The 26,128-nt window shown below is 52.3% G+C and overlaps 2 protein-coding genes across 10 annotated transcripts in view; one reads left to right on the plus strand and one right to left on the minus strand.

Moving 5' to 3' along the window:
• Positions 1-26,128, minus strand: part of ITGAE (integrin subunit alpha E) — a 91,083-nt gene that overhangs the window by 38,401 nt on the left and 26,554 nt on the right. For all 8 annotated transcript variants that reach the window (XR_014793062.1, XM_084862851.1, XM_084862853.1 and 5 more), the window contains exons 9-27: positions 25,700-25,853; positions 25,022-25,172; positions 24,264-24,331; positions 23,423-23,558; positions 21,903-22,045; positions 21,432-21,572; positions 20,392-20,616; positions 19,019-19,149; positions 18,793-18,923; positions 17,416-17,579; positions 15,804-15,932; positions 11,714-11,784; positions 7,966-8,098; positions 6,170-6,268; positions 5,599-5,678; positions 4,398-4,475; positions 3,825-3,888; positions 3,636-3,743; positions 223-279 (exon numbers count right to left, since the gene is read on the minus strand). Coding sequence is in view for 7 of the 8 variants with exons in the window: in XM_084862851.1 (XP_084718977.1) it covers positions 223-279; positions 3,636-3,743; positions 3,825-3,888; positions 4,398-4,475; positions 5,599-5,678; positions 6,170-6,268; positions 7,966-8,098; positions 11,714-11,784; positions 15,804-15,932; positions 17,416-17,579; positions 18,793-18,923; positions 19,019-19,149; positions 20,392-20,616; positions 21,432-21,572; positions 21,903-22,045; positions 23,423-23,558; positions 24,264-24,331; positions 25,022-25,172; positions 25,700-25,853 (2,263 nt within the window). In the remaining variant the exon portion in view is untranslated. The remainder of the gene's footprint in view (positions 1-222; positions 280-3,635; positions 3,744-3,824; positions 3,889-4,397; positions 4,476-5,598; positions 5,679-6,169; positions 6,269-7,965; positions 8,099-11,713; positions 11,785-15,803; positions 15,933-17,415; positions 17,580-18,792; positions 18,924-19,018; positions 19,150-20,391; positions 20,617-21,431; positions 21,573-21,902; positions 22,046-23,422; positions 23,559-24,263; positions 24,332-25,021; positions 25,173-25,699; positions 25,854-26,128) is intronic.
• HASPIN (histone H3 associated protein kinase) lies at positions 445-14,314 on the plus strand. Of its 2 annotated transcripts, none has more exons than XM_084862925.1 (2): positions 445-2,794; positions 12,707-14,314. In XM_084862925.1, the coding sequence occupies exons 1-2, from the start codon at positions 492-494 to the stop codon at positions 12,714-12,716; spliced, it is 2,313 nt and encodes a 770-aa protein (XP_084719051.1). In that variant the 5' UTR covers positions 445-491; the 3' UTR covers positions 12,717-14,314. The 2 variants fall into 2 exon arrangements, with proteins under 2 accessions (XP_084719051.1, XP_084719052.1); XM_084862926.1 differs by having other exon boundaries at positions 12,710-14,314.

Here is a 26,128-nt window from a genome sequence, read left to right on the forward strand (position 1 = left end):
AGATCCCGGGACAGATGTGAGCAGTTTCCTCGCTCACCTTAGCGGAAACCTAGCCGCAACCTTGGCCCACAAGACCCGGTGAAGAGACTGAGGAGGGCGCTGGGGCCGCCCTGCACGGACTTTCGGGGGAAACTTCGGAAAAGCTGTATCCGGGCCCTTCTGGTCACCCGCTCCAGACCCTCCTCCTTCCCTAGGCTTAGCCGGTCGGGACCGCGCGCTCACCTGGACCGCCTGGCTCCCACAAGAGCGCTCCAGACGCTGGGTGCACACGGTGTGAGCCTGAAACGAGAGCCATCCCCGCGACGAATGAGGACGCCGTGGTCAAGCACCCTGCGCCCAAACCCGCAAGCCCGTGGTGATACGCATGCGCGCAGGAGAGGGGGGCGCTAGGACCCGACGTGCCGGCCGGCCGGTGGGCGTGTCTGCGTCACGTCAACGTCCTCCAGAAGTCTCGCGATGCTTGCATTTGAACAGTTTGGCGGGTGCGAGCCATGGCGGAGCTAGCCCCGCGACCCCGGAACCGGCTCTTACGAACGTACGGGGCTGTGGGCGGCCGGGGACCGCGGGGCCGGGCGGGCGCGCAGTGGTTCGCGCCTCAAGACTCAAAGCGTTTCTTCAGCAGCACCAGTAGCAGCAACGCCAGCAGCGACGACCCCTCGCCGTCTGTCGCCTCCGAAGATTCTGATGACCCCGACTTCTGCTGCGAGGTGGGTCGGCGGCGGAGGCGAGCCGGCGGGCGAGTCTCCAAGGCCCGGCCGAGCCTGACCATGACGCCAAGGCGCCTGAGGCTGCGAGCGCGGCCGCCGCGGAAGTGCAGCACCCCCTGCAGCCCGCTAGGCCCGCCGCCGCCCTTCCCCGGCGGCAGCCCGGGCCGCCTCAGCCCGGACCTCAGTGTGTGCAGCCAGCCCAGCGACGGCGGCCAGCTGGGCACCAGTGCCTCCTTGTTTAGTCCCCCAGCTTCTCCGGGCCCCGGTCCTGGGTCCCCAGCGCCAGGAGACAGTGTCATAGGTACCGGCCCCCCTGTCTCTCTGGATGCCACCTCTCTGGACCAAGCACCTGGTTCCTGCTCCCAGGAGGCAGCAACAGGCCGAGGCAGGCTCACCAGATTGGCCCGCCAAGCTCGTTCAAGCCTCACGCCAGCTCTCTTTAGCCTTATGGACTCGGGAAACCCGGAGGTTTCTGAGTTTGGGACTGGTACGAAGGATAGGAGGGAGTCCTGCTGTGAAAGGGAATTGATGGGGAAGAGGCTGGAGAACCCAGGTTTATCAAGGATAGGAAAGAAGAGGGTCACAGACAAGGTCTCTTGTCAAGAAACTGGGGCTCCAGGGGCTGTCCAGACAGAAAATGAGGCCAGTGGTTGCAAGCTCCGTAAAAGACCTGGGAAAACCTACAGGCCTGAGAGAACTGGGCAGAGCCAGAAAAGGAAACACCAGGAGGCAGTAGAAACCTCTCTCCTCCGTTACAACCCGTTTAAAAAGGGCCAGAGGATGGGAAAAGATTCATTCCTTGCCCAGGATCTGACTCAGTTACAGAATGACTGTTCTTGGACCAAAGCCAGGGCTTCCTTCAGTTTCCACAAGAAGAAGATCGTGACTGCGGTGTCAGACGTGTGCAACAGCGCCACCACCAGCTCTCCCTCGGGGTCCTTCATATCGGAATATCCCAACTCTCCCGTCCTGAACCAGACAAGCAGTGCTCCATCCCCTTGGCACTCCTCTTCCATGTATTTGCTAACCCCCTTAAAGACGCCACGTGTCGCAGACCAAAAGGCATCTGATGCTGAAAAGGTTTATAGGGAATGCAACCAGGAGGGTCCTATCCCCTTTAGCTCTTGCCTTTCCACGGAAAGACTGGAATGCTGCGAGAAGATCGGGGAAGGAGTGTTTGGGGAAGTGTTCCAAACAGTTGATGATTGTGCACCAGTAGCCCTAAAAATCATCGCCATTGAAGGGCCGGATTTAGTCAACGGAGCCCAGCAGAAAACTTTTGAGGAGATCCTTCCAGAGATCATCATCTCCAAAGAGTTGAGCCTCCTGTCTGGTGCCGTGTGCCACCGCACGGAAGGCTTCATTGGGCTGAACTCAGTGCACTGTGTGCGTGGACCTTACCCGCCCTTGCTCCTCAAAGCCTGGGATCACTATCACTCAACCAAAGGGTCTGCAAATGACCGGCCTGACTTTTTCGGCCGAGACCAGCTCTTCATTATACTTGAATTTGAATTTGGAGGAATTGACTTAGAGCAAAGGAAAAAGACGCTGTCCTCCATAGCTACTGCGAAGAGCATTCTACACCAGATCACCGCATCCCTTGCCGTTGCGGAGGCATCGCTGCACTTTGAGCACCGAGACTTGCACTGGGGGAACGTGCTCCTAAAGAAAACCAGCCTCAAGGAAGTCCACTACACCCTCAGCGGGAAGACGGGCGCTATCCCCACCTGCGGGCTGCAGGTCAACATCATTGACTACACCCTGTCACGCTTGGAGCGGGACGGGGTGGTGGTTTTCTGTGACATTTCCATGGATGAGGGCCTTTTTACAGGTGAAGGTGACTACCAGTTTGAGATCTACAGGCTCATGAAGAAGGAGAACAACAACTGCTGGGGTGAATACCACCCTTACAGCAACGTGCTCTGGCTGCACTACCTCACAGATAAGATTCTGAAGGAAATGGTCTTCAAGAAGAAATGTAACACCGCTGCCTTGAAGCAAATAAAGAAAAGCATCGAACATTTCCATCAGACAATGCTGAACTTCAGCTCTGCCACCGACCTGCTCTGCCAACACAGTCTTTTTAAGTAAGTCACAGGTGCCTGACCGCCCCAAAGCGGGAGAGAATGTCCCCAGCGTTGTTTTCCATCTCTATCCCCAGGGAAGGGTGAAATTCCTATTCTAATCAGCTTTTCAAACAAGAGTTTTGTTTCCAAGTGGAAACTGAAATGTTTGTGGAAATCTTTAAACAACAAACATTCTTTAAAAATAAACTACACACGAGGACAAGTGTTGATAACTTTTAAGCCCTCTTTCTGTCAGCAGAGTCTATTCTGTAGGTTTCCATATTTTCATTTTGAGCCTTGACACTTTATGTAGCCTAAGGGGGAAAATTTTCAGGAAAAAAAAATTCAGCCCAAGGTCTCAGCTGTCCTACTAATCAGAGCCTATAGGTATTGGCAGGCTGGCTTTGGGAACCATACTACAGCTCAGGAGTCAGCCGAGAGCATAGGGACTGTAGCAAAGCAGAGACCAAGACAGAATGGAGGGAGAGAGAAAAGGAAGATGGTAGACAGTTTATAGGGAGACATGCAAGAAACGCCATATATTTATCAAGCTCATTTGCCAGTCACAGAGAAGTAGAATTTAACAATTTTCAACAGGAAAATAAATGTCTCCATGGCTACTAAAAAAGTTGTGAGTTTTTGCTTATTTGTTATCAAGGGTAGTAAACATATTGCTTTAAGAGATGGCTGGTTGATATTCCTTCTGAACATGACTTGGATAATTTACTCCTAATGTGTTCTCGGGTTAACTAATCTTGTTTTTACTCTTTTTCTAGAACTCTAGTTTTTATATCTTTGAGACTCTGTAGTCACTCTGAAAAGAGTTGCAATCGTGATAGAGTCAAGAATCGCCTCAAAGTACCTGAGTCTTGGTCAGCTTCTTCACTCTTAAAAGCCGGAGCCCTTGTAATTTAATTGGAACACAGACTTGCAGCTGGAATTCGGCTCCAAAGAAATTTTCCCCATGGATCTGCAGAGTAAAGAGTAGGAAGTCAGAGTTGGTGTTGCTTTGCCACTTGTAGCTTTGCAATAATAAATGCTAAGCACTTACATTGAAGGAGAATTCTTTGTGGTCAGAAAGCCCCTGGCTTGTGTTGATGTACATCACTGCTGGTCTGCAAATGAGTGGACACGTGTTAGGCCTCGAGGCCCCCTTGTTTTAAGTGAACCTGAATGCTACTAGTTGGGTACACCATGACAGAGGGCACCAGATCCTTAAGAGGAATCAAAGCTAAATATCAAAATATAAATTGGTGGTAGGGCAGTTAGCAGGCAGAATATTTGAATAGTGTATATTTGGGCTGGTTCTTTATCTAATATCATTCTTCAAAGTGGTCTTACTTTTCTCCTTCCTTCCTTTTCAACCCTACAGCCCGCTCCTTCCCTTTTTAACATCATGTCAGGACCCTTTTGTAGCAAGACCAGTTGACATTACTACTTTGATTACTACCGTGCGTTTCTAGGAACCAACTGTTAGTGTCCTAGAGATTGATGGGAGCCTGGGTTTTAAGCAGCCTCCACTCACCGAAAGGCAGTACCCATACCCAGCCTGCCCACCAATTCCACCCACAAAAGAGAATGCTCAAAACTATCCCCCAGGTGTTGGCCGCTTGGAGGTACTTACTTGGGAAGAACTGCAATGAAGGCATGCCTGAAGTGAAGTCTGTGGGTCTTTCTGACCAGAGAGCTTCTTTCATTGGCACTAAGAAATAAGAGTGTTAGTGCACAGCACACCTGCTTTGTACATATGGCTGCTTCTATACCTTTGCTTCCCAAGGTTATCAGGGGTCAGATAAGAAAAGACTCTTGGAAATAAGCAGAGTGCAGAAGAGTTGCTAGAAGTCCAGATTTGAGAAACAGTGATTTAGAAGGATTTCTCAACCTCAACAATATTAACATTTTGGGCGAGATAATCCGTTGTGAGAGGCTGTCCTATATATTGTAGCATTTAGCAGCATCCCTGGTCTCTACCCGCTAGATGCCAGTAGGGCCCCCCAAGTTGTGTATATTAAATTTCTTCACGTGGCCTGGCCGGCATGGCTCAGTGGTTGAGCATCGACCTATGAGCCAGGACCTCACAGTTCAATTCCTGGTCAGGGCACATGCCCAGTTGCTGCGGGCTCGATCCCCAGTGTGGGGCGTGCAAGAGACAGCCAGTCAATGAGTCTCTCAGCACTAATGTTTCTGTCTCTCTCCCTCTTCCTTCCTCTGTGAAATCAATAAAAATATATTTTAAAAAAATATATATCTTCAGGTATTGCCCCTGAGGGGCAGAATCACCCTTATTTGAGAACCCTTTCCCAACATCGTATCCCATCCTACCCCCAAACATAGAGGTTTTGCAGGCAAAAGCTTCCCCAAAATTAAATGAACCAGAATTAGAACTCCAGTCAAGGCTCATTTTACCAGACTATACCATAGTTCTACTTTGTGTGTCAATGAAAGACTTTCAGATATATTTGCTAACCACGGGCCACAGGTGCCTTCGTTGGGCTCACTGAAGTTCCTTTCTCGGCGTGTGGGAGGGAGGTTTCTTCCAGGCATAGCCTGGGTCTGCTGTGGCACAGGCACTACTTACTTTGTTTTGTTTGTTTTTTAAAATATATTTTTATTGATATTTTACAGAGAGGAGGAAGGGAGAGAGATAGAGAGCCAGAAACGTCGATGAGAGAGAAACATCGACCAGCTGCCTCTTGCACACCCCCTTTTGGGAATGTGCCCACAACCAACGCACATGCCCCTGACCAGAATCGAACCTGGGACCCCTCAGTCCGCAGACCTATGCTCTACCACTGAGCCAAACCGGTTTCGGCGACACTACTTACTTTGTGACTGTCACAGTGATGTCAGCTGTCCTGTCTGGAAAGGCACTCTCCTCTAGCTGCCAAACTACTGAAAAGTTTGCCTATTTTGAAAAAAAAGAGAGAGAAAACAAAGTCACTTCATTCTTCTCTATACCACTCACAATTTAAACTACTTCCTACTAACAAGACAGACCTGAGAAATAATTTATATTGCTCACATTTTTGTATCATAGCAGGCTTCCACATTTGTTATTCCATGTAACCTTATTCCTCTTTACAACAGAGCACACATTCCTGAGATTCTTACAGCACAAAGAATCAGGCACTCAGCTCAGGACTAATAACTTTGGGTCTGATGACCCCTCCATACTACCTGCTATTTCACTCTGTGGTGAGCCAACAATTTGTCTGGCTGTATTCCCCCACACACCTCTCCCTACTTTCAGAGCGGACTTGGCAGTTGTAAGCACGCTATAGATTGACTGTACAGTGAAAGGAAGCATGGGACCACAACTGAGATTCCAATGAGACTAAAAAGTAGAAGTTACCAACGCTAGGGTAGTAAGACAAGTCAGCCAATCAAAACACTCACAGATGCCCTCCTGAGTATGGGGTGACCAATCTTGCACTTCATGACCAGGATAGAAGCAGCTGGCTTAGGGTCATCACACTGAATATTTGGGGAAGGAGGCTGTTAACACAGAAAAGACTGTTTTTAAAAGGCAAAAAAGAAGAGCAGTTTTCTCACACCAATTTAGCATCATTTGCTCTTTTTTTTTTTTTTTTTTTTTTTTTTTTCACATTCAAGACACTTTGCCCAGAGCTGAGGACACAAATCAGACTTGGTCCCTGACTTCCTCACAATTGAAACTAGTTCCTACTAACAAGCGGGTCAGGAGGGCTCAGTGGTAGATGGTTGAGGAATTTAAATACAAGGCCTAAGGAGTGGTTCTGTGAGAGAGGTGCATAGAACAGCAGGAGAGAAAGATGAATTTCACCTTGGACAAAAAGTCTTTATAGGGAAGGAGACATTTGAATTGCGCCTCGGGCCACTGCAAATTTCACATACTGAGATAGACTGGAAGGCGAGCATGAGCCCAGAACTACCATGCTGCCCTTTTCAATCCTGGTTCCTCATCTGGACCACTGAATACAGAGAATGGTTTGAGCAACTACTTTTTTTTTCTTTCTTTTTCTTTTTTTAACTACTATTTTCTAAATTCTCCCACGGAGGGTGCATCACCAGTTCCATTCTGGATGCTTAGGAGGTCATTTCATTCTTTCCATATAATGGATGTTGTCTTAGCCCGAATAGCCTAAGACCATAGTCTGACAAAGCCAGGTTTGTTGATTCATTATAGAGGGAAACTTCACTGGTGTGTCTTACCAAAGGGAAAGACAGTTACTGAAGGACTCCGGGGAAGGGTGGTGAGGTGAGATATAAATGAGGCAGTGTTTCGATAAGTTAAAAATCAGGGCTGTGTGTAAAAGGGTCACCAGCATCAGGTTTGCACTGTAGAGTGGACCCAGGGACCCATGTCCTTGGGAACTATTCAGATGGATGTGGACAGTTTTGTCCAGAAATGCTGTATGTGCAGCTCTGTACCTCAGAAGGATAGAGACTGCTTCTCCTTGTCAAAGTGACAGATTCTCCAGGCAAGGTTGAGATGGTTCCATAATTACAGATACAACTTCAAGCAGCAAAGTTTCTGATTTCCAAAGACTTTAGAGAACACAATTGCTCAATGTTATGATACTTTATAGCTGCAGGGTGTCCTTGGCAACATTACCGTTTCCTAGTATCTTGCAGCTGGCTTCCTGTCTGCAATCCCAGGCTGATGAATGGCAGGGCAGACTTTACATTTTAGTCCCAGCTAACTTATTAGAGATTATTTCTCTCTCAGAACCTGGGTTAAGGAAAGCTGCAGGCAGGGAGGAGTGATTGTGTGGCAAAATGACAGCATCGAAGGTTTGTGAAACAGAGAATGGCATGACTGGATTCCATGGCATGTAGTTGGATGGAGGGGCTTCATCCAGTTAATTTATTTTTTAAGTATGTTTTTATTGATTTCAGAGAGGAAGGGAGAGGGAGAGAGAGATAGGAACATCAGTGATGAAAGAGGATCATTGATCGGCTACCTCCTGCATGTCCTCTACCGGGATCAAGCCCACAACCTGGGCATGTGCCCTGACTGGGAATCGAACCATGATCTCCTGTTTCATAGGTTGACACTCAACCACTGAGCCACTCCCATTAATTTAAATCATTTATTGAAGGGACCAAGATGAGGCTGGAGGTAGTTTGGAGGTTGCCATAAAAAAAAAAAAGAGTATGCAGGGAGGAAAAGCCATGAGTGGCATGTTTCCCAAAACTGCTGTCATAGTTACCTTCTGTATCCTCTTAAACTGTAAGTTCCTCGGGTAAGTCAAAGCCATGTTTGTCATGTAGGAATCTTCCCCAGAGTTAGTGAGGCTGATGTTCATTGTCAGCTCCTTTGTGACACCCACCACCAATTCCGTCCTGCACAGGGCAGCAAGTAGATAAGCGTTAGCAGTTTATTATTCTGTAAAATCCTCGATGCAATGCAATAGCACATTCAACTAACTTCTTAGATAAATTGCCTAAAGCAGTGTTTCCCAAACTTTTGACATATGTGTACCCCTTCTATAATTTTCGTAACGCTGAGTCCCCCTCGTACTCATGAGAACGTACAATTAGGCGCAGCTAAACATGGTGCAGTGCATGTCCCCACCAAACTCCGGTGCAACGCGTACCCCAACCAAACTCTTCCCGTACCCCTGGGGGTACTCGTACCACACTTTGGGAAACACTGGCCTAAAGGATACATTTAGCCTAGATTTTCTTCCCCCTTAAAATAAGCAAACACCTGGACCTCCACACCCACCTCAGTTGCTGTGTGATATAATAATAATGGCTACCATTTATTTAGTCCTTTCCATGTGCCAGGGTCTGTGCTAAATGCTTCACATGCTCAATTTATCCTCATAATAATCCTATGAAATAGGATGGTTATTCTTCATCTTATAGAGAAGGAAGCAGAAACCAAAAGAGGCTCACTAATTTGCCTAAGGTCTAGCAACCTCAAAAAGGAATTGGGAGAATTGGATCTAAATCCTCTTTCTGTTACCAATTCTCTGTGACCGTAGACAAGGCACTCCTTTACACAAATCCATCCATTTCACATCTGTTTATGGAGTAGCTTCCCTGTGCCAGATACCCTACTCAACGCTAGAGTAACAGTGGCGTGTGAGACAGACTCCATCCCTGCCCCTTTCCTGGCCTTAGCTTTCCCTCCCACAAAGTCATTCAGCCCCTTCTCATGTAAAGGCTTTGGTTTAAACCAGGTGAAGAGAAGACTTGGGGCTCTGTGGGAGTTTCCTTCAGTCTGCTGAGGTGCATTGGGGCCCCAAAGTGCAGAATAACTACCAGTAATTGAAATCTGTAGGAAAATGTGTCACCAGTACAAAGAAAACTTTCCACCATCTGACATAGTCAAAGACGGGATATGTAGCTCTGGGAAGAAACCGTGTGCTTTGTTGTATTGTTTTTATCACAGCTGAAAAGAGGAAAGATTGATTGGAGGGAGAGAGGGTCAGAGCCAGCCTGCTGTGGAGATCCATCTGAGGGATGGCACATGTCTGAAATAAGACAGTAGTGGTTGAGATGGAGGGAAGGGGTAGAAACCAGAGATGGTAAGGCTGAGGTTGTGAGCAGAGCACGGGGAGAGAGGACTCAAGGATGACCTCCAAGGTTACAGCCTGGATGGCTGATGAGGGAGAGACCACAGGAGGAAGGGCAGACGAAGTCAACAGAGTTGGGACACGATGAGAGGTGTTCAAGGTAGAGGTGTTGAAATGTGAGTTGGATGCACTGTTCCAGAACCCAGGAAAGATCTGAGAGTTGTCAGACTATTTTAACAGGGACAGTTTCAGAGGCCCCGAATGCAAACACGGATGTGTGCACACGTGATCTTCTAGGGAGAAGAGTCTGTAGTTTTCCTTAGATTGTTTGCGAGATCTGTGTCCACAAGGTCAAAAACCACTGAAGTGTTTGGATGCTAAAGATTAGGCTTGACAATAATCTTGGGGAGAAAAAGATAGTGCTTGCTATGTATGTACACTAGGGGGTGATGTAGGGCCAGCTGTGTGTGCTATGTCTCTTAGTTCACACAGATTGGCCCAGAGGGCAGTGCTTGGTTTCATTAATTCCCTGTTGGAAGCAGTTGTGCTTGCTTGTTAGACTGGATTCCAAAGTATTCAAAAGCCTTGAATTGGATCCTTATCTATTGAGATGGGCAGCGCTAAGCCATGCACATCTGAAACACCAGTCTTGCAAACGTCTAGAAGCACTGGCCTTCGGTACCATGTTACACACGCAGCACTGGTAGCCGGGAGGGCATTTAAGACCACCATACGTTCCAAACCGAACTTGTGATCTCTTCCTGCCTTCCATAGTCATTCTTTCAAAGGCTCCCCCACTTCAGTTGTTGGCATCACTGCTGTCCTAGAACTTGGCGGTCATGGAAGTGGTTATCGCTGTGCTGTGCAGTATCAATAGCCATATGTGGGTATTGCACACCTGAAATGCGCACAGTACAACTGAGGGGCTAAAGTTTTAATTTAATTTAAATTAAAATTGGACAGCACCGTTCTAGATGCTCAGGCTGAAGCCTTGAAAGATTTCTTAGACCCCTCTCTTTCCCTCGCTCCCCACCTCCAATCTGTCATCAAATCCTATGGCTTTAACTTCCGGACATAACCACCTTCTCTGCTACCACCCTTGCCCAAGGCACCGTTCCTTCTCACCCGAGTTATTGTAAGAGCCCCCTGCTAGCTCCCTGCTTCCACCTTTGCTCCTACAGTCTGTTCTCAACACAGCCGCAAGAATGACCCGGTGAAAAATGAAAGATCATCCATTCCTCTGGCTTTCCAGCTCCCAGTAACAGCCCCATGGAAGGCCTGTGCAGCCCCAGTGACCATCCCCTGCTCACACATTGCCTCTCCCTCCTCATGCTACTGCGACCACACTGCTGTCCGGGCCATTCCTCCTGCCTTCAGGCGCGCTCCCATCCAGGGCATTTGCACTTGCTCTTCCTTCCAATACCCACATAGTTCCTTCCTTTACCTCCGGCGTGTACCAAAATGCCTCCCCAGCCAGCCCTTTCCTGACCACTCGTTTAAAACTGCCACCCCAACTCCACCCATACTCCTTCCCACCTGCCCTGCATTATCTTCATATCTTCATAGTAAACTTGACAGCATAATATTTACTCATTTGTTATCTTCTCCCCCTAAAAGCGTCAGGAAGGCAGGGCTCTTTGTCTGTGCTGCTCGCTGCTGTATCTGCAGCACCTGGAGTGCTTGGCACAGAGTAGACGCCCCATAAACATTTACTGAATTAAGTAATTTGATTAAGAGGTGAGTCAGGAAAGAGTTTGCCTCTGACACTGGCTTATGAAAATAACATTGCCCAGGTTGTCAGAGACCTGGGTTCAAGTCTACCAGATGACTCCTGTGACCCCATGCAGGCTCCCAACTACTGAGTCTGCTCTCTAACCTATAAAATGGGAAAGCAGATCTCTGTGTCGCCTCCTTTATGGGATGGCTGGGGAAGCAAGTCTATCTAATAAAGAGGGAATATGCTAATGACTGCCATGCCCTCAAAGATGGCGGTGCCCACAGCCACAAGATGGCGGCGCTCTGCGCACCTGCCTCCAGAGTCCCCCAGTTCCCTCAGCCCCCCAGGCTCCCAGGGCCGGCCCGAGGCGCAGGCAAGCCTTGGATGTTGGCTGCCCAGCTGCCCAGGGCCGCCAAGGCTCAGGTAACAAGAGCCGGCTGAGGCTTGTGCTGCTGGCAGTGGCAGCAGCAGAGGTGTGATGGGGTGTCACCTTCCCCTGATCACTGGGTCGCCTCCCACCCCTGAGGGTTCCCAGACTGTGAGAAGGGGCAGGCTGGGCTGAGGGACCCCCCATCCAGTGCCTGAATAATAAATGCAAAGCCCTTTGTGGGCCATGAGGGGAAGGAGAGGGAATGAGCAACTGATCCTGATGAGAGGCTGGTTCAGGTAAGTCAGGAGGAAGTTTACTACAGAAACTGATGACTAAATTGGACTCACTGAGTGGTGGTGGCCAGCTGTAACTCAGCAACACAGAACAGCTTATTCTTGCAGGCCTTCTCGTAGGGCAGCTGTAACGAGACAGGGGCAGGATTAGCCCAGGGACCCCGCAGCCCCGGCAGCTTGCCTGTGATCTCCTTAGGACATGCTGGACATGCTGGACAGGCTGGGTGGTGTCCACATGGCTGTGACAGTGACATTTCTTGATCTGGCAGGGGTAGGAGGAACAGTTGAGTAACAGATGGCAAGTGACAGTCTGTCAGGTAGGGGGTGTGCTTGGTCCTACAACATAGGTATACCATGAGTCAGGCTTCTGGCCAAGGTAAAAAATGGGGTGACCTTCATGGGATGGTAGGAGGGCCTGTCACATTTCTATCACCAGAATTAAGCACCAACACTCACAACTCACTGAGTACGTTGAAATTTTGGGGAGGAAAACCTACATGAAGAAGTTTTCTTAATCCTTTCAAGCAGAGGTAGGAACAGCAGGGGCACAAATGGAAGATACCTAATCAATTATTGTCAGGATCCAGTCCTGCACACCCTCTGATTCCATGGGTAGTCTTTGGGGGTTAAATATTCTCCTTGTAATCGTGTCTACACTAAACCAAACTAATTCAGAGTCACAGTGGGGCCACAGGCCCAGTCAAAGTTGAAAAGCCCTAATTCAGGTTGAAAAATCAAAGTTTCTAAAGAATCTGGGTGTTTTTGTTTGTTTTATTAATTTCAGAGAGGAAGGGAGAGGGAAAGAGAGAGAAACATCAATAATGAGAGAAAATCATTGGTCAGCTGCCTCCTACAGGCAGGCTCCCCACTGGGAATGGAGCCTGCAACTAGGCATGTGCCCTTGACCGGAATCTAATCTGGGCCCCTTCATTTCGTAGGCCGACGCTCTATCTGTTGAGCCAAACCAGCTAGGGGTGGGTTGATTTTTATTATGAAAGAAACACAGCCAGCTTCTTAACTGGGAAATCTCTGCATTTGTCTCCCCAGCAGCCAGTGACCGCACCAGCAGCTTACGCAAGGACTCTGCCCGAGGCCTGAAGAGGGAATGGAGCCCGGAGTTTGAAAGGAAGCCTCCTACTTCCTGCAGACTGGAGATGCGATTTGCAGAAGTCAGAGCTTAACTCCGACTGGGTCAAAGTTTGGGGCAAAGTTTTTTTGGATTTTCTTTAGTTTTGTTTTTAATATAGACAAGTAGCCTGCTCTCTTTCACCCAAACCCAGTGAGAGCGAGCAAGGTTAAACTATAAGCTCCTAGCTAGAACTCATTTTCTGGAAACATCTGTGTACTCAAACTAATACCAAATCACGCCTCCTCATCCATCTTACCAATGGAATAAAAAATGTCTTTGCCAAACCATCAAAGTAATAATTGATGCAGGTAAACATCATGAGTGGATGTTAAACAGGATACATTCATAATCTCCAAGCATCGCCTATAAGATACGTATTCATGAATGGGAGATAGCACCAGTCATGGGGCAAAGCAGTGTGCCCCTGATGTGACACCTCGAAGGACTGACTTCACTTCTATGATATTCTTGCCCCAGACACACAATCTAATCGTGAGGAAACACTGGACAAATTCAAGTTGAGAAACATTCTACAAAATAACTGGCCTGTATCCTTTGAAAATGTTGAAGTCATTAAACACAGAAAGATTGAGAAACTGCTCCAAATTAAAGGAGACCAAAGACAAGTGATGACAAAATGCAATAAATGATGCTGGACTGGCAGAAAAAGTTTTTTCTTTTGCAATAAAGGATGTTCATAGGACAACTGATGAAATTGAAATAAATTAGGTAATAGTATTTTATTATTATTTCCTGATTTTGATCATTGCACTGAGGTTTTGTAAGAGAATGTCCTTGTTTTTTTTTTGTTGTTTTTTTTTGTTTGTTTTTTTTAATATATTTTATTGACTTTTCACAGAGGAAGGGAGAGAGATAGAGAGCTAGAAATGTCAATGAGAGAGAAACATCGACCAGCTGCCTCTTGCACACCCCCCACCAGGGATGTGCCCTCAACCAAGGTACATGCCCTTAACCAGAATCGAACCTGGGACCTTTCAGTCCGCAGACCGATGCTCTACCACTGAGCCAAACCGGTCTGGGCGAGAATGTCCTTGTTTTTAGGAAATATATACTGAATACTGAGAGTAAGGCATCAAATCTATAATTCTAAAATGGTTTGGAAATATAAATGTGTGTATATGTGTGTAATTTGTATATATGTATATGTACTCTCTACATGTATCGAGAAAGAATGCTAAAGCAATGTGAATAATAAAATGTATAAATGTTAACGTTTTGGAAATCTGGATAAAGAATGCCTGGGGAGCCCAGCCAGCATGGCTCAGTGGTTGAGCATCAACCTATGAACCGGGAGGTCATGGTTTGATTCCTGGTCAGGTCACATGCCTAGGTTGCAGACTTGATCTTCAGTGTGGGGCATGCAGGAGGCAGCTAATCAATGATTCTCTCTCATCATTGAGGTTTCTATCTCCCTATCCTTCCCTCTCTGAAATCCATAAAAAATATATATTTTTTTTAAAAAAAGAATGCATAGGGATTATTTTGGAATGTGCTTATAACTTTATAGTAAACCAACTATTTCAAAATAAAGTTTTTTAAACAATATATATAATTAGTGATCATCTGCTTATTGACAAAACTTTATTACATTAATTCTCCTAAAAAAGATTCTCCTAATCTTTTTTCAACTAACTTGCTGTCAATACCAATTTTTAAAAAATTCTTTTGCCTGGTCGGCGTGGCTCAGTGCTTGAGCATCAACCTATGAACCAGGAGGTCACGGTTCGATTCCAGGTCAGGACACACTGAACCTGCAGAAGGCCGATGAATGATTCTCTCCCATCATTGATGTTTCTCTCTCTCCCTCTCTCTCTCATTTCCTTTCTGAAATAAATAAAAATATATTAAAATTTTTAATTTCTTACAAAATAAATATACTATTATAAATTTAAAATAAAGTCTCTTGCCTAAAAATTTAAGATGTCAGACTTTGTTCATACTAGTGGAAGACCCTAATTCCCTCTTCCTGGGCAGATGAGCAGTGAAAACAGTCACCCTAATTGTGCTGCTCTCATTTCTATTTACTATTTGTTTAGTGTTTTGGGAGAGAGAGACATCAGTTTGTTGATCCTCTTATTTATGTATTCATTGGTTGGTTTTATATATGCCCTGACCAGGGATCGAACCTGCAACCTTGGACTATCATAATGACTCTCTAACCAACTCAGCTACCCAGACAGGGGCTCTATTTACTATTTGTGATTAATACATTAGATATTGACCAAAACTGGAGCTAAAAGCTTGTCTAATTAACAGAGCATTTGGGTAAAAAAATATTGGACAGTCAGGAAATATGTTACTGAGCTTTTCTGTGCCCGCATGAACTAGTATTGGCTTTTTAGTTTAAATTTTGGAGACTCAACTCATCCCAACTAACTGTAATTATTACTCTTTAAGGCTCACATTGTCACTTCTTTGATCCTGCTGATTTTTCTATACCCCATACCACACTCTAAATGTAGACAGAATATTCCAGAGCCTGGATACAAGCAAAATCACCTTAGATATCATAGAGTCAGGAAATATGACTGTTTGCTTTCCCCCTCTGACTTCCCTTAGTAATGAGAAAAGTTTCTTGTGACACTACCTGCCCGAAGGGGGCAAGTTTGGTGGGCCAGACATTCAGCCCGAAGGCCCTGAGCGGGACCTGGGCAGACAGCTGTGCCAAAGGGCATCCTCTCTGCCAGCAGGACAGGGTGGCTCCAGTCCAGCCCCCACATGGGACCCCCACTGCACGGTCATCAGACACCCTTGCCAAGTCAGGCAGTGTGTTCAAATGCTTCATTAAGCATGTAGCAAGCACTCTGTGAACATAAAGGAACTAGCCTTGGGTGGTAGTTTGGAGACGTGATTACCCACCAGTGAGGCCCCTTTGTGCAGTCAGGGGCCCAGATGCTGTCTGAAAACCCTCCCAATTCTAACATTCTTTGAAGTTAGGGGAGCAGGTGTTTTGGGGTCCCTGGAGGGTCTGGTCCTAGCCGTGGCTGGAGTCACCTGGAAGATGGCGGAGGGCTCACTGTGGATGTCCAGGACAGGGGGGGGATGGCTCCTCCGGTCCTTGGAGTGCTGGAGTTGGTAGCTGACCTTGACACTGATGCTGGAGAAGCAGTCCTCTTCGCAGAGCTGCAGCCACCAGGGAGGCGGAGGTACAGGTGGATGTGGGGCAGAAGGTGACAAGGAGAACACCTTTAATTTGGCGTAGTCATGACATAAACATGCAAGTGGTGAGCCAGAGGTCCTAAGCCTCTTCCAAACAAGCCAGGCTGAAGGGAAGCTGTCATGTAACCAAGCTGCCAGGAGCATTGGAAAAATGCCTGGATCTGCTCTCAAATCTCATAGCTCCTTATGGTTTCCACCCCAATCCTAAGGGGTCTGGCCATCGTGAGTTAAAAACTGACGACTTTGCCCAGCCTGTGTGGCTCAGTGGTTGAGCATCGACCTATGAACCAGAGGGTGGCGGTTCAATTTCTGGTCACATGCTCAGGGCTTGATCTCTGGTGGGAGGTGTGCAAGAGGCAACAGATCAATGATTCTCATCATTGATGTTTCTATCTCTCCCTCTCCCTTCTCTGAAATCAATAAAAATATATTTTAAGAAAATAACATATTCTTTAAAAACCTGATGATTTTATTCAGAGAGCAAATGGGAGGCACTGAGGGATGACTCATGGTCACATCTGTATTTACAAAACAGCATGAAGGACATATTAGAGGGGGAAAAACAAAAAGCCATCCTTCTCTCTGAGTGAATCACGGAAGAAGCTTCGAGCCAGGAGAGTAGGTGAGCATGATTCCCGGTGGAAAGAGTAGTTATGCTTTTATTTAAAGAAACCACAGACTCACTGGAAAGTCTTTCTTAATCCTATTAACAACTGGAACAGATGTGGGGACAGATGTGTAATTAGAAGCATAATTTATGAGGTTGTTGGAATAAATGGCCTTTATAGGTTTAAAGTTCTAGGGCCTGTCAGGCCCTGAGTCCTGACAAATACATTTTCTGTGTGTGTTTGTAGACACCTTTGTCAGGTGTAAACCTTCATAAATGATAACTTTTGTCTTTTTATTCCTACTTTCTCTCATTCAGTTTTTCTGATAATGGTTCGAAGAAGGACCGCCAGCCCCACTCTTAGGTCAGTTGACAAGAGAAAGGAATAATCAGCAATTAGAACATTTTGCTTTCTGTTCAGATGCTGGAAGCTCAGAGATATAGTTAGTGTCCAAATTAATTTGGATTTCTAATATAATTAACTTCCTCACCCATGCCATTATGTGGTTCCTGATCTTTTATTGTTTTTTAATATATATATATATTTAAATATTTTTAAATTGATGTCATAGAGGACGGGGAAGGAAGAGAGGGATAGAAACATCAATGATAAGAGAGAATCTTTGATCAGCTGCCTCCTGCACACCCCCTACTGGGGATTAAGCCTGCAACCTGGGCATGTGCCCTGACCAGGAATCTAACTATGACCTCCTGATTCATACATAGGTCAATGCTCAACCACTGAGCCACACCGGATGGGCTACTATGTTAATTGTCTAGTTTGTATGGACTGGTACATACCCTTCATTGCACAGACCCCTCTGGACTTTCCTCACTCACCTCTCCGTCAGTGGGGCTGAGCAGGCGGGACTCACAGAGAGGGGACCCACTGCTCCACTCGCGAAGGCAGCTCTGACAAGCCCTCTGGTCCGCACACTGGAGCCTCTTCCTCTCCTTCAGCACATCCACGTCCAACGTGAAGTTCAGGGACGTCCCTCTGAGGCCTGGGAATGAAGACCAGACCCTCCCGATGAGGCTGGGAGGGGCAGGCCCCAGACACAGCACCCCCAGCCCGCCGGAGGCTCCCGGGAGCCCTCCAGGGTGTGGCCCCACCAGGCGCTTCCCTGGGGCTGGACGTCTGAGTTTCTTCACTTCGAAGGTCCTTTTCTCATGTCCTCTGGCCCCTGGCTAGCATCCCTCAGGGACCCAACCCAAACCCAGAGCAGCACATGCCCAGGGCTGAGGCTTTCTCCCCTGCGAGAGGGAGGAGGCTGGGATTCAGGGAGAAAAGAAGGAGGAGGGGAAACAACACGGAATGGAGAGAGAGAGACCATAGAGTAACCCCTGAGGACAGCAGAGCTGGAAGCACCTTACAGACTCCCTGGGCCAACTCCCTTACTGTACAGAACAGAAACCAGGACCAGAGAGGGAAAGACCCCTGCCTGGTGTAACACAGCTGCTCAGCAGCAGCCGGCCGGGCTCCATGGCCTGAATTGTTCCGCCTGCACAGCGGGACCCAGACGGCCCCTCGTTTCCTCTCCACATTCGATAATGGCCGCCTTCTGCAGGAAAGCCATCCACCCGGGAGAGGGCTTCCTTATTTGCAGGAACCAGAGAGAAATTTCAGGGATTGCTATGGAGACTGGACACCTTGGGGACTATTGCTGATGGGCTGCTCTGGAGGGGGGCTCGTGGGGTGCCAGGAAGTTCCTGGGCTGTGAACGCCGGGCCCACCCTCTGCCTCCTGGAAACAGTCTCCCAAATGGTGCCAGGAGGGGGTGGGAGGAGCGGCCAGGCCTCCGCCTGGGCCAGGGGGACAGCGAGGAGGGCAGGGAGAAGATGTAGTCAGAGAGAACGAGGAAGAGCACACCCCCGGGCACCGTGGATGGAGATGGAGAAGCGGCCGCCCTTTCCTGAGTCCTTTTTCAGACACTCAACCCTTCACACCTGAGGAAGGACCCCAATGTCCTTCTTCCCAACAGGGTCAGGGGCAGAGACACCCCTGCGGAGTGCGGACTCCCCAGCAGGTCTCCCTTTTCGAGGGCACTTCACCCAGAACAGAACCTAACGTCCAAGGAGCGAGCCTCCAAACAGAGGGCTTTCAAACACCAGAACCTGTCACCCCCGGAGCCCAGCCCCACCCCATCCTCTTCCCCTGCCCCGGAGCCAACCAGGAAGGACCCCACCGCTGTGTGGGCCGGCCAGGCTGCCTGTTACCTGACGTGGCGGCTGTGGTCTCAGAGCTGATGCCAAAGCACAGCCTCACATGCACACTGCTGTTGAAGCCGATGGGCAGCGCCTCGGGCGTGAAGGTCATGGACACCTCCAGGCGAACCACAGGCCTTGAGCTAAATAAGACAGCAAAATGGACCATGAGATGTGGCCGCAGGTCTTCTGTATCGGTGCTTGGCTCGGGACCCCAGGAGGCAGGGCAGACCCCTACCGGAGCACAGCCGCCCGGCCCAGGCTGCCCACGGTGATGTCAGCCAGGCCATCGCCGGTCACGTCCAGGCCACCGTCCACAGACACGCCGAAGTAGCGGAGTCCGGGGGCCACCGCCGCGGCTCGGATGTGCTGGGGAGGGAAAAGGGAGTCCTTCGGACTTGGTTCAAATGAGTAAATCAACGCCGGTCCCCACCTCTCAAGGGGAGCCCGCAGTCAGCTGGGAAGAGCAGGGCAGGGTCTCCCAGAGAAGAGGCGTCTGGATGGAGGACGTGTGGGCCTGGACGGGGGAGATGGGGAGTGGGGGTGGGCGGGCAGAGCAGGGCGGTCTAAGGAAACAGGAGGGCAGTTGGGTGTAAGGAGGCTTGATGTGAGGCTGGGTGTCTAATCAAACATGGGGCAGAGGATGGGGAGGCGGCAGGAGGGGCAGAGCTGGGAGACAGCGGGAATGTTGAGGTGCACACGGGGCTGACAGGCTGCGCCCAGTGCCTGGCATCTGGGATTATCCCGGGTTCCTGGTGGGCAGACGGGGCCCAGAGGAGTCACAGGTCTGGGGGGAAGAGGCTGCTTTCCGTTGGGCAGTGGGGAGTGACCTGGTTCAGCCCCCGCCCCCCCAGGCGAGGGGCTCAGGAGGCAGCTGGATATACAGGACGGAAGCTGAGAAGAGAAACCAGTTGGAGGGGGCGGAAGTGCCATAAAAGATATAGGATGAGCCCTCCCAGGCTTGGCTCAGTGGATAGAGCGTCGGCCTGCGGACTGAAGGGGCCCAGGTTGGATTCCCGTCAAGGGCACATGCCCAGTTGTAAGCTCCATCCCCAGTGGGGGACTTGCAGGAGGCAGCCGATCCATGATTCTCTCTCATCATGGATGTTTCTCTCTCTCTTCCTTCCTCTCTGAAATATATATATATATATATATATATATATATATATATATATATATATATATATATATATATATTTTTTTTTTTTTTTAAAAAGAAGTATGTGTCTATCATTTTACTTAAAAAAGAAAAGAGATATAGCCTGAGAGGTTGGCAGTAGAGCGCTGGGGGTGAGCACTCAGGCACGGAGGGTTGGGCGGGGTTAGGAGCCAGAGAAGGGACCGCAGAGGAGGGAGGAGGATCTGAGCAGGGCCGCGTGGGAATGCCAGGGAGGGAGGTACAGGTCAGGTAGACAGAGGTTGTTGCAAGCTCTTGCCCCACCTGACAGCCCGGGAACCTCCCACCAGCCTGAGTGACTTCTGCCCTTCGCTGGGGACCCCCAGCCCTACGGGACTGCCTGGCACTCAGACCAGGAACTAACTTGGGGCCCAGGCCATGGCACCTGGGGGGTCGCTGTCCCAGAGGAGAGGCGGGGAGGGCCCACGGGTTACCTGCGAGGGGCTGGCGGACAGGCCGTCCCGGCGCCCGTTGTAAATGTACACGCTGCCGAAGCTGGCGCCATCATCGGCCCCCGAGCCCTCCAGGGGGGCGCCGATGGCCACGTCCGTGAGCGAATCCTGACTGAGGTCCCCCACTGTTGCCATGGCAAAGCCAAAGCGGGCGTCAGGGAACCCAGGCTGCCCGCTCAGCGTGCGTGCCAAGGAGAAGGAACCATCCTGTGAAGCAAACGGGCGGCTCAGCCCTGGAGACAGGCACGCAGGGTGCCCTCCCCATCGCCCCCCGGGGAGGCATGCTCCCTGGGCTCAGCGCAGGCAGAGGCCCTCCCCAGCTGGCACAGTGAGCGAGCGGAAGAGCTGGCTCCTGTGCCCTCTGCTCCCGCAGTGGGCAGCACTGGGCTGGCCGCTGGGAGGCCTGGCTTCTGGTCTTGGCTCTTCCCCACACTTGATTGTGAACTTGGACAAGTCCTAACGTCACCGAGCCTCAGCTTCCGGCCTGTGAAGTGGGATGGCAGCACCCTCCCTGGTGCTAGAGGAGCCGGTGAGATGCTGGACGAAGCCTGCGTTACCGCCTGGCTGCCGCCGGGGGGTGGAGTCGCCACCGATGTGAGGCGATGAGATGGGGAGATGAGGAAGTGGGGTGCAGGGGGGAGTGAGCCGCTGTCTTCCCTGAGCACCTCCCCATCACCGCCTTGGCGATTCCACCTCCGCCACCCCTGCACCAGGCCGGAGGCCGCAGCCTGCCCAACCCTGCGGGGCTCATCCTATATCTTTTATGGCACTTCCGCCCCCTCCCACTGGTTTCTCTCCTCTGCTTCGGACCCTTATGTCCAGCTGCCTCCTGAGCCCCTCGCGGGGGGGGGGGGGGGGGGGGGGGGGGGGGGGCTGAAGCAGGTCCCTCCCCAATGCCCAACGGAAAACAGCCTCTCCCCCCGAGCCCGTGGCTCCTCTGGGCCCGGTCTGCCCACCAGGAACCCGGGATAATCCCAGACGCCAACCCTGGGCACAGCCTGCCAGCCTGGTGTGCACCCCACCTGCTCATGCAGGCGGTACACGTAGACTCGTCCTTCCTGCCCGCGGACGTGGTAGAACGGAGCCGCCACCAGCAAGAGGTCCGTGGTTCCGTCCATGTCGATGTCCACAGGGCACAGCTCAGAGCCGAAATACGAGCCCATCTGCAGCCCAGGGAGAGCTGGCTCACAGGGTGCAGAGGGCCCTCCCCCAGCCCCCGCTGAGGCCACCGCTCTGGGGCAGGCATTCCAGGTGGATCTGCTCCCCAGGGTGACCCAGGAGGCTGGAGAGCAGCCCGACACCCCCGCGGGGCACCGCTGGCCATCCGATACGCAGGGCCAGGGCAGAGGCTTTGCGTTCCACCCAGGCTGGGCCCCCTACCCACCCACACCCACCCACTCGCGGTGTGCCTGGAGCCCTTCCCTTCCCCTCCGGCCTCCGATCCCCATCTGTAGCGATGGAGGGTGGGCGGTCCGTCCTTCCCCGGCAGGTACCTGCTCTCCCTCCAGCACTTGCACGAAGCTGTCCTCCCTGCCCTCCTTCCGGAGCTCAAACACGGCCCCTCGGTGCTTGTGCCGGGGCGCGCCGGCCACGTAGGCAGGCCCACGGGCCTTGTGCAGCTCCCCCAGGGAGTAACCTGGGGCAGGGGCGTGGCCGTGACCAGGGGCTCCCCCGGGCCCCGCCTTTGCCCCCCCAGGCCCCGCCCCACCACCTTCCAGCCAGGCCTTCGGAGTGGCCCTGGCAGGAGGACAAACAGGAGACTGTCCGTCTTATCCTCTTACAATCGGCAACAGGGAGCTCGCCCACTTGCCCACTGCTGCTGGTCACACACACGTGCCCACCACACAGAGGTGATAGGCACACATCACGCTCTAAACACACGCATCCGCACGCCCCGTATAGAAGCGCTGAGGTGAGGGGTGGAGGGAGGCCCCGCCTTGCCTAGGCAGCCATCCAGGGCCGCCCCATGAATCCGGTACTGAGCAGGCCCTGTCCCCTCCCAGGAGCCCTAATTTTCAGCTTCCAGATCCCTAACCAGGGCCATCCCTCAGTCCATGGAAGCCTAGTGCAGCACAAGGCTAAACCTCAGTGTCCCCGCCCTCTCCCAGGTGGTCCCAGGCCCCACCCTCACCCAGGTGGTCCCCAGGCCCCGCCCTCTCCCAGGTGGTCCCCAGGCCCCGCCCTCACCCAGGTGGTCCCCAGGCCCCGCCCTCACCCAGGTGGTCTCCAGGCCCCGCCCTCACCCAGGTGGTCCCCAGGCCCCGCCCTCACCCAGGTGGTCCCCAGGCCCCGCCTTCACCCAGGTGGTCTCCAGGCCCCGCCCTCACCCAGGTGGTCTCCAGGCCCACCCTCACCCAGGTGGTCTCCAGGCCCACCCTCACCCAGGTGGTCTCCGGACCCCACCCTCACCCAGGTGGTCTCCACGCCCACCCTCACCCAGGTGGTCTCCACGCCCACCCTCACCCAGGTGGTCTCCACGCCCACCCTCACCCAGGTGGTCCCAGGCTCTGCCCTCACCCAGGTGGTCCCAGGCCCCGCCCTCACCCAGGTGGTCCCCAGGCACCACCCTCACCCAGGTGGTCCCCAGGCCCCGCCCTCACCCATGTGGTCTCTGGCCCCGCCCTCACCCAGGTGGTCCCCACACACACCCTCACCCAGGTGGTCCCCAGGCCCCGCCCTCTCCCAGGTGGTATCCAGGCCCCGCCCTCACCCATGTGGTCTCTGGCCCCGCCCTCACCCAGGTGGTCCCCACACACACCCTCACCCAGGTGGTCCCCAGGCCCCGCCCTCACCCAGGTGGTCCCCAGGCCCCGCCCTCTCCCAGGTGGTATCCAGGCCCCGCCCTCACCCAGGTGGTCCCAGGCCCCGCCCTCTCCCAGGTGGTCCCAGGCCCCGCCCTCACCCAGGTGGTCCCCAGGCCCCGCCCTCTCCCAGGTGGTCCCAGGCCCCGCCCTCACCCAGGTGGTCCCCATGCCCCGCCCTCACCCAGGTGGTCCCCAGGCTCCGCCCTCACCCAGGTAGCTGTGCTTTCCAGCCTTGTTGTCCACCACCGTCTGGTTCAGGAAGCGGCCCAGGCAGCTGTGCCTGTCATAGAGCAACACGCCCCCGGACCAATCAAAGGCCCCCACAGCACCGAGCAGCAGCTGCCCCTGCAGGGGACCAGGATTAGAGGCCGTCTGAGCTGGCGGTGCCCGGGGTCAGCCACTGTGACCTCGGGTCTACCGGCCAGCACAGCCAACCGTGTGCTGTGGGGGGAGAGGGGCGCTCCACGGCCCCGGGCCCGGCTGGCCAGCCTTGCAGGAGGAAGGTGAGATGGCAAACACTGGTTCCTGCCTTGTACCCATGACCCCGTCCCTCTAATACCAACAACCCCGGAGCAGAAGCCAGCCCGGGCCCAGGCGTGAAGGAAGCACGGAAAGGAGAGACTGAGAAGAGAGTGCTCGTCTCCTTCTTCCCAGGTTGCCCAGCCCGGGCTGAGTGACAGTTCTAGCCGTGCTTCCCCCATGCACGAGGGCTCCGCCCTGCCCTCCGTGCCTGCGGCTCTGCCCCCCTGTGGGAACAGTGTCTCTGGCGGGGAGAAGTAGGCAACTCGGCAAGCTGGCCCAGGCCGAAGCCTGCTCCCAGTGTGTATTTTAAGAAGAGCTCCATCCTTGAGCACACAGACAAGACGACCCCGTGATGAAGACGGCCCTCCTTTAGTCTGCCCCGGGGCTCCGGATGAGGTTACCCTAACGCGGCTCCCTCAGAGGCACGGCCAGGAGGCAGAGCTGCTCTGTGGCCCAGGCCCCGAGTCCCCGGGCACTGCTGGGCCCCCCTCCACGGCAAGCCTGCCTCGTGCTGAGGCGGCCACGTACCTCATTCAGGATCCGGGCGCTGAACCCGACCTGTGCCAGCTGGAAGTGGAGGGCTTCTCCGACCGTGCCTGGAAGCCAAGACGCCCAGTGAGACGCTGCTCTGGGCAAGGTGGAGGGAGCAACTGAGCCAGGGAAGGGTCCGTCCAGCCTGGCCTTGCTCCCAGGCAGAACTGGGTTTGGTGGGATGGGATCAGATCCAAGCGGAGATGTGGGTCCTGCTTTAGCAGCCACCGGACAAGAGCTTGGGCAGTTCCCTCCCTCCTTCGGGGGGACCTCAGTCTCCTCATCTGGGAGCAGGAACCACATCCAGTCATCCTTCTTTCTCCCGCACCCGGTCAGCTCGTCCGAGCTGCATAGAGATTAAGGAAAGTGCACAGGCCTGGGGGGATGGCCGCCTTTTTAGAGATGGAACAGCTCAAAGAGGTGATAAGAGTTGCCCTGAGCCGAAACCGGTTTGGCTCGGTGGATAGAGCATCGGCTTGCGGACTGAAAGGTCCCAGGTTTGATTCCCTTCAAGGGCATGTACCTTGGTTGGGGACATATCCCCAGTGGGGGATGTGCAAGAGGCAGCTGATGGATGTTTCTCTCTCATCGATGTTTCTAACTCTCTATCCCTTCCCCTTCCTCTCTGTAAAAAAATCAATAAAATATATTTAAAAAAAAAAAAAAAAAAAAGAGTTGCCCTGAGTGTCAGGTGGAGGGAGGCCAGGGGTGGGGCTGGAGGGCGGGGCTCGGACCTCGGGCCCCCGAGCCCTCACCTTCCATGGGAACGATCCTTTGCTGCAGTTGGCTCAGCAGCTCATCCAGCGCCGCGTAGTTGGTCACCTTGAAGGCGTGGGTCTCCGGGGGCTCTGAGGCGATCAGCTTCAGTTCCTCCTCAGTCTTAGGCTTTGTGAATGCCGCTCCCACCTGCGTAGAGGCCCCGGACCCGTGGATCCACACCGTGAGGATCCTTCTGAGCCCCGAGGCCTCTCCAGGCCCAGGGAGGGGGCCGGCCTCGCCGCCTGGCCTTCAGGGCCTCCACCTCCTGCCCCCTACTTCCCCTGCTCCCTGTTCTCCCCCAAACACACACCGTCGTTTTCCCAATCTAGATGTGTTGTCCTCCCCCTCACCTCTGCCTGCAGCGCTCTTCCCTCCTCTCCCGGAGCGCCGGCCAGTCTGTCCTCCAAGACTCAGCTCACCACCGTCTCCTCCAGGACCAACCCCCACCCCTCCCCGATGCGGCTCCCGGAGTTACCACGGCTCTCCCCATCCCCGCTGAGCCAGTGAGCTATGCCCACACTGGGGAAACGAGCCTCTGTGGGAGTGGTGTGGTACCCGGGACACGAGGCGGGGAGAAAAGGAGTTGGGGGGTGTGAACGGAACAGGGTTTGGTAAACTGCTCACAGAAGCCCCTTCCAGGAACCCCGGCTCCTCCCCCTGCTCCCAGCTCTTACCCCAATGGCAAAGCGCTCAACACCTTGCATCTTTGGGGAGCTGATGACAGTGGTGAGGTTGAGGGGGTCCATGAATATCTCCCCATCGGTGAGCACCACCATGACCTTCTTGGCCTCTTTTCTGGAGCCGTGGCTCGGTGAGAAGATATTGTCTCTAAGGAGGGAGAGTGCAGGGAGTGGGGGACTTAGCCAGAGAGATGGCCGAGCTTGGGGAGATGTGATTCACAAACCTGTTTTGGAATTGGAGAGGATTGAGGTGCCCTCCCAGGGGAACCAAGGCCCAGGAGGGGTGGGGATGCCCCTATGGCACACGGCAGGGCTGGGTGAGGGTGGGGCACCTGCTCCCAACAGAAAGGTGCTGGGCTGCACAGGGAATAGATTTGTGTGGGAATAACAAGGACATTATGAACAGGGGCTAATATTTACAAA

The sequence above is a fragment of the Pipistrellus hanaki genome (genome assembly GCF_964339955.1).
Source record: "Pipistrellus hanaki genome assembly, chromosome: 16".
Classification (NCBI taxonomy): domain Eukaryota; kingdom Metazoa; phylum Chordata; class Mammalia; order Chiroptera; family Vespertilionidae; genus Pipistrellus; species Pipistrellus hanaki.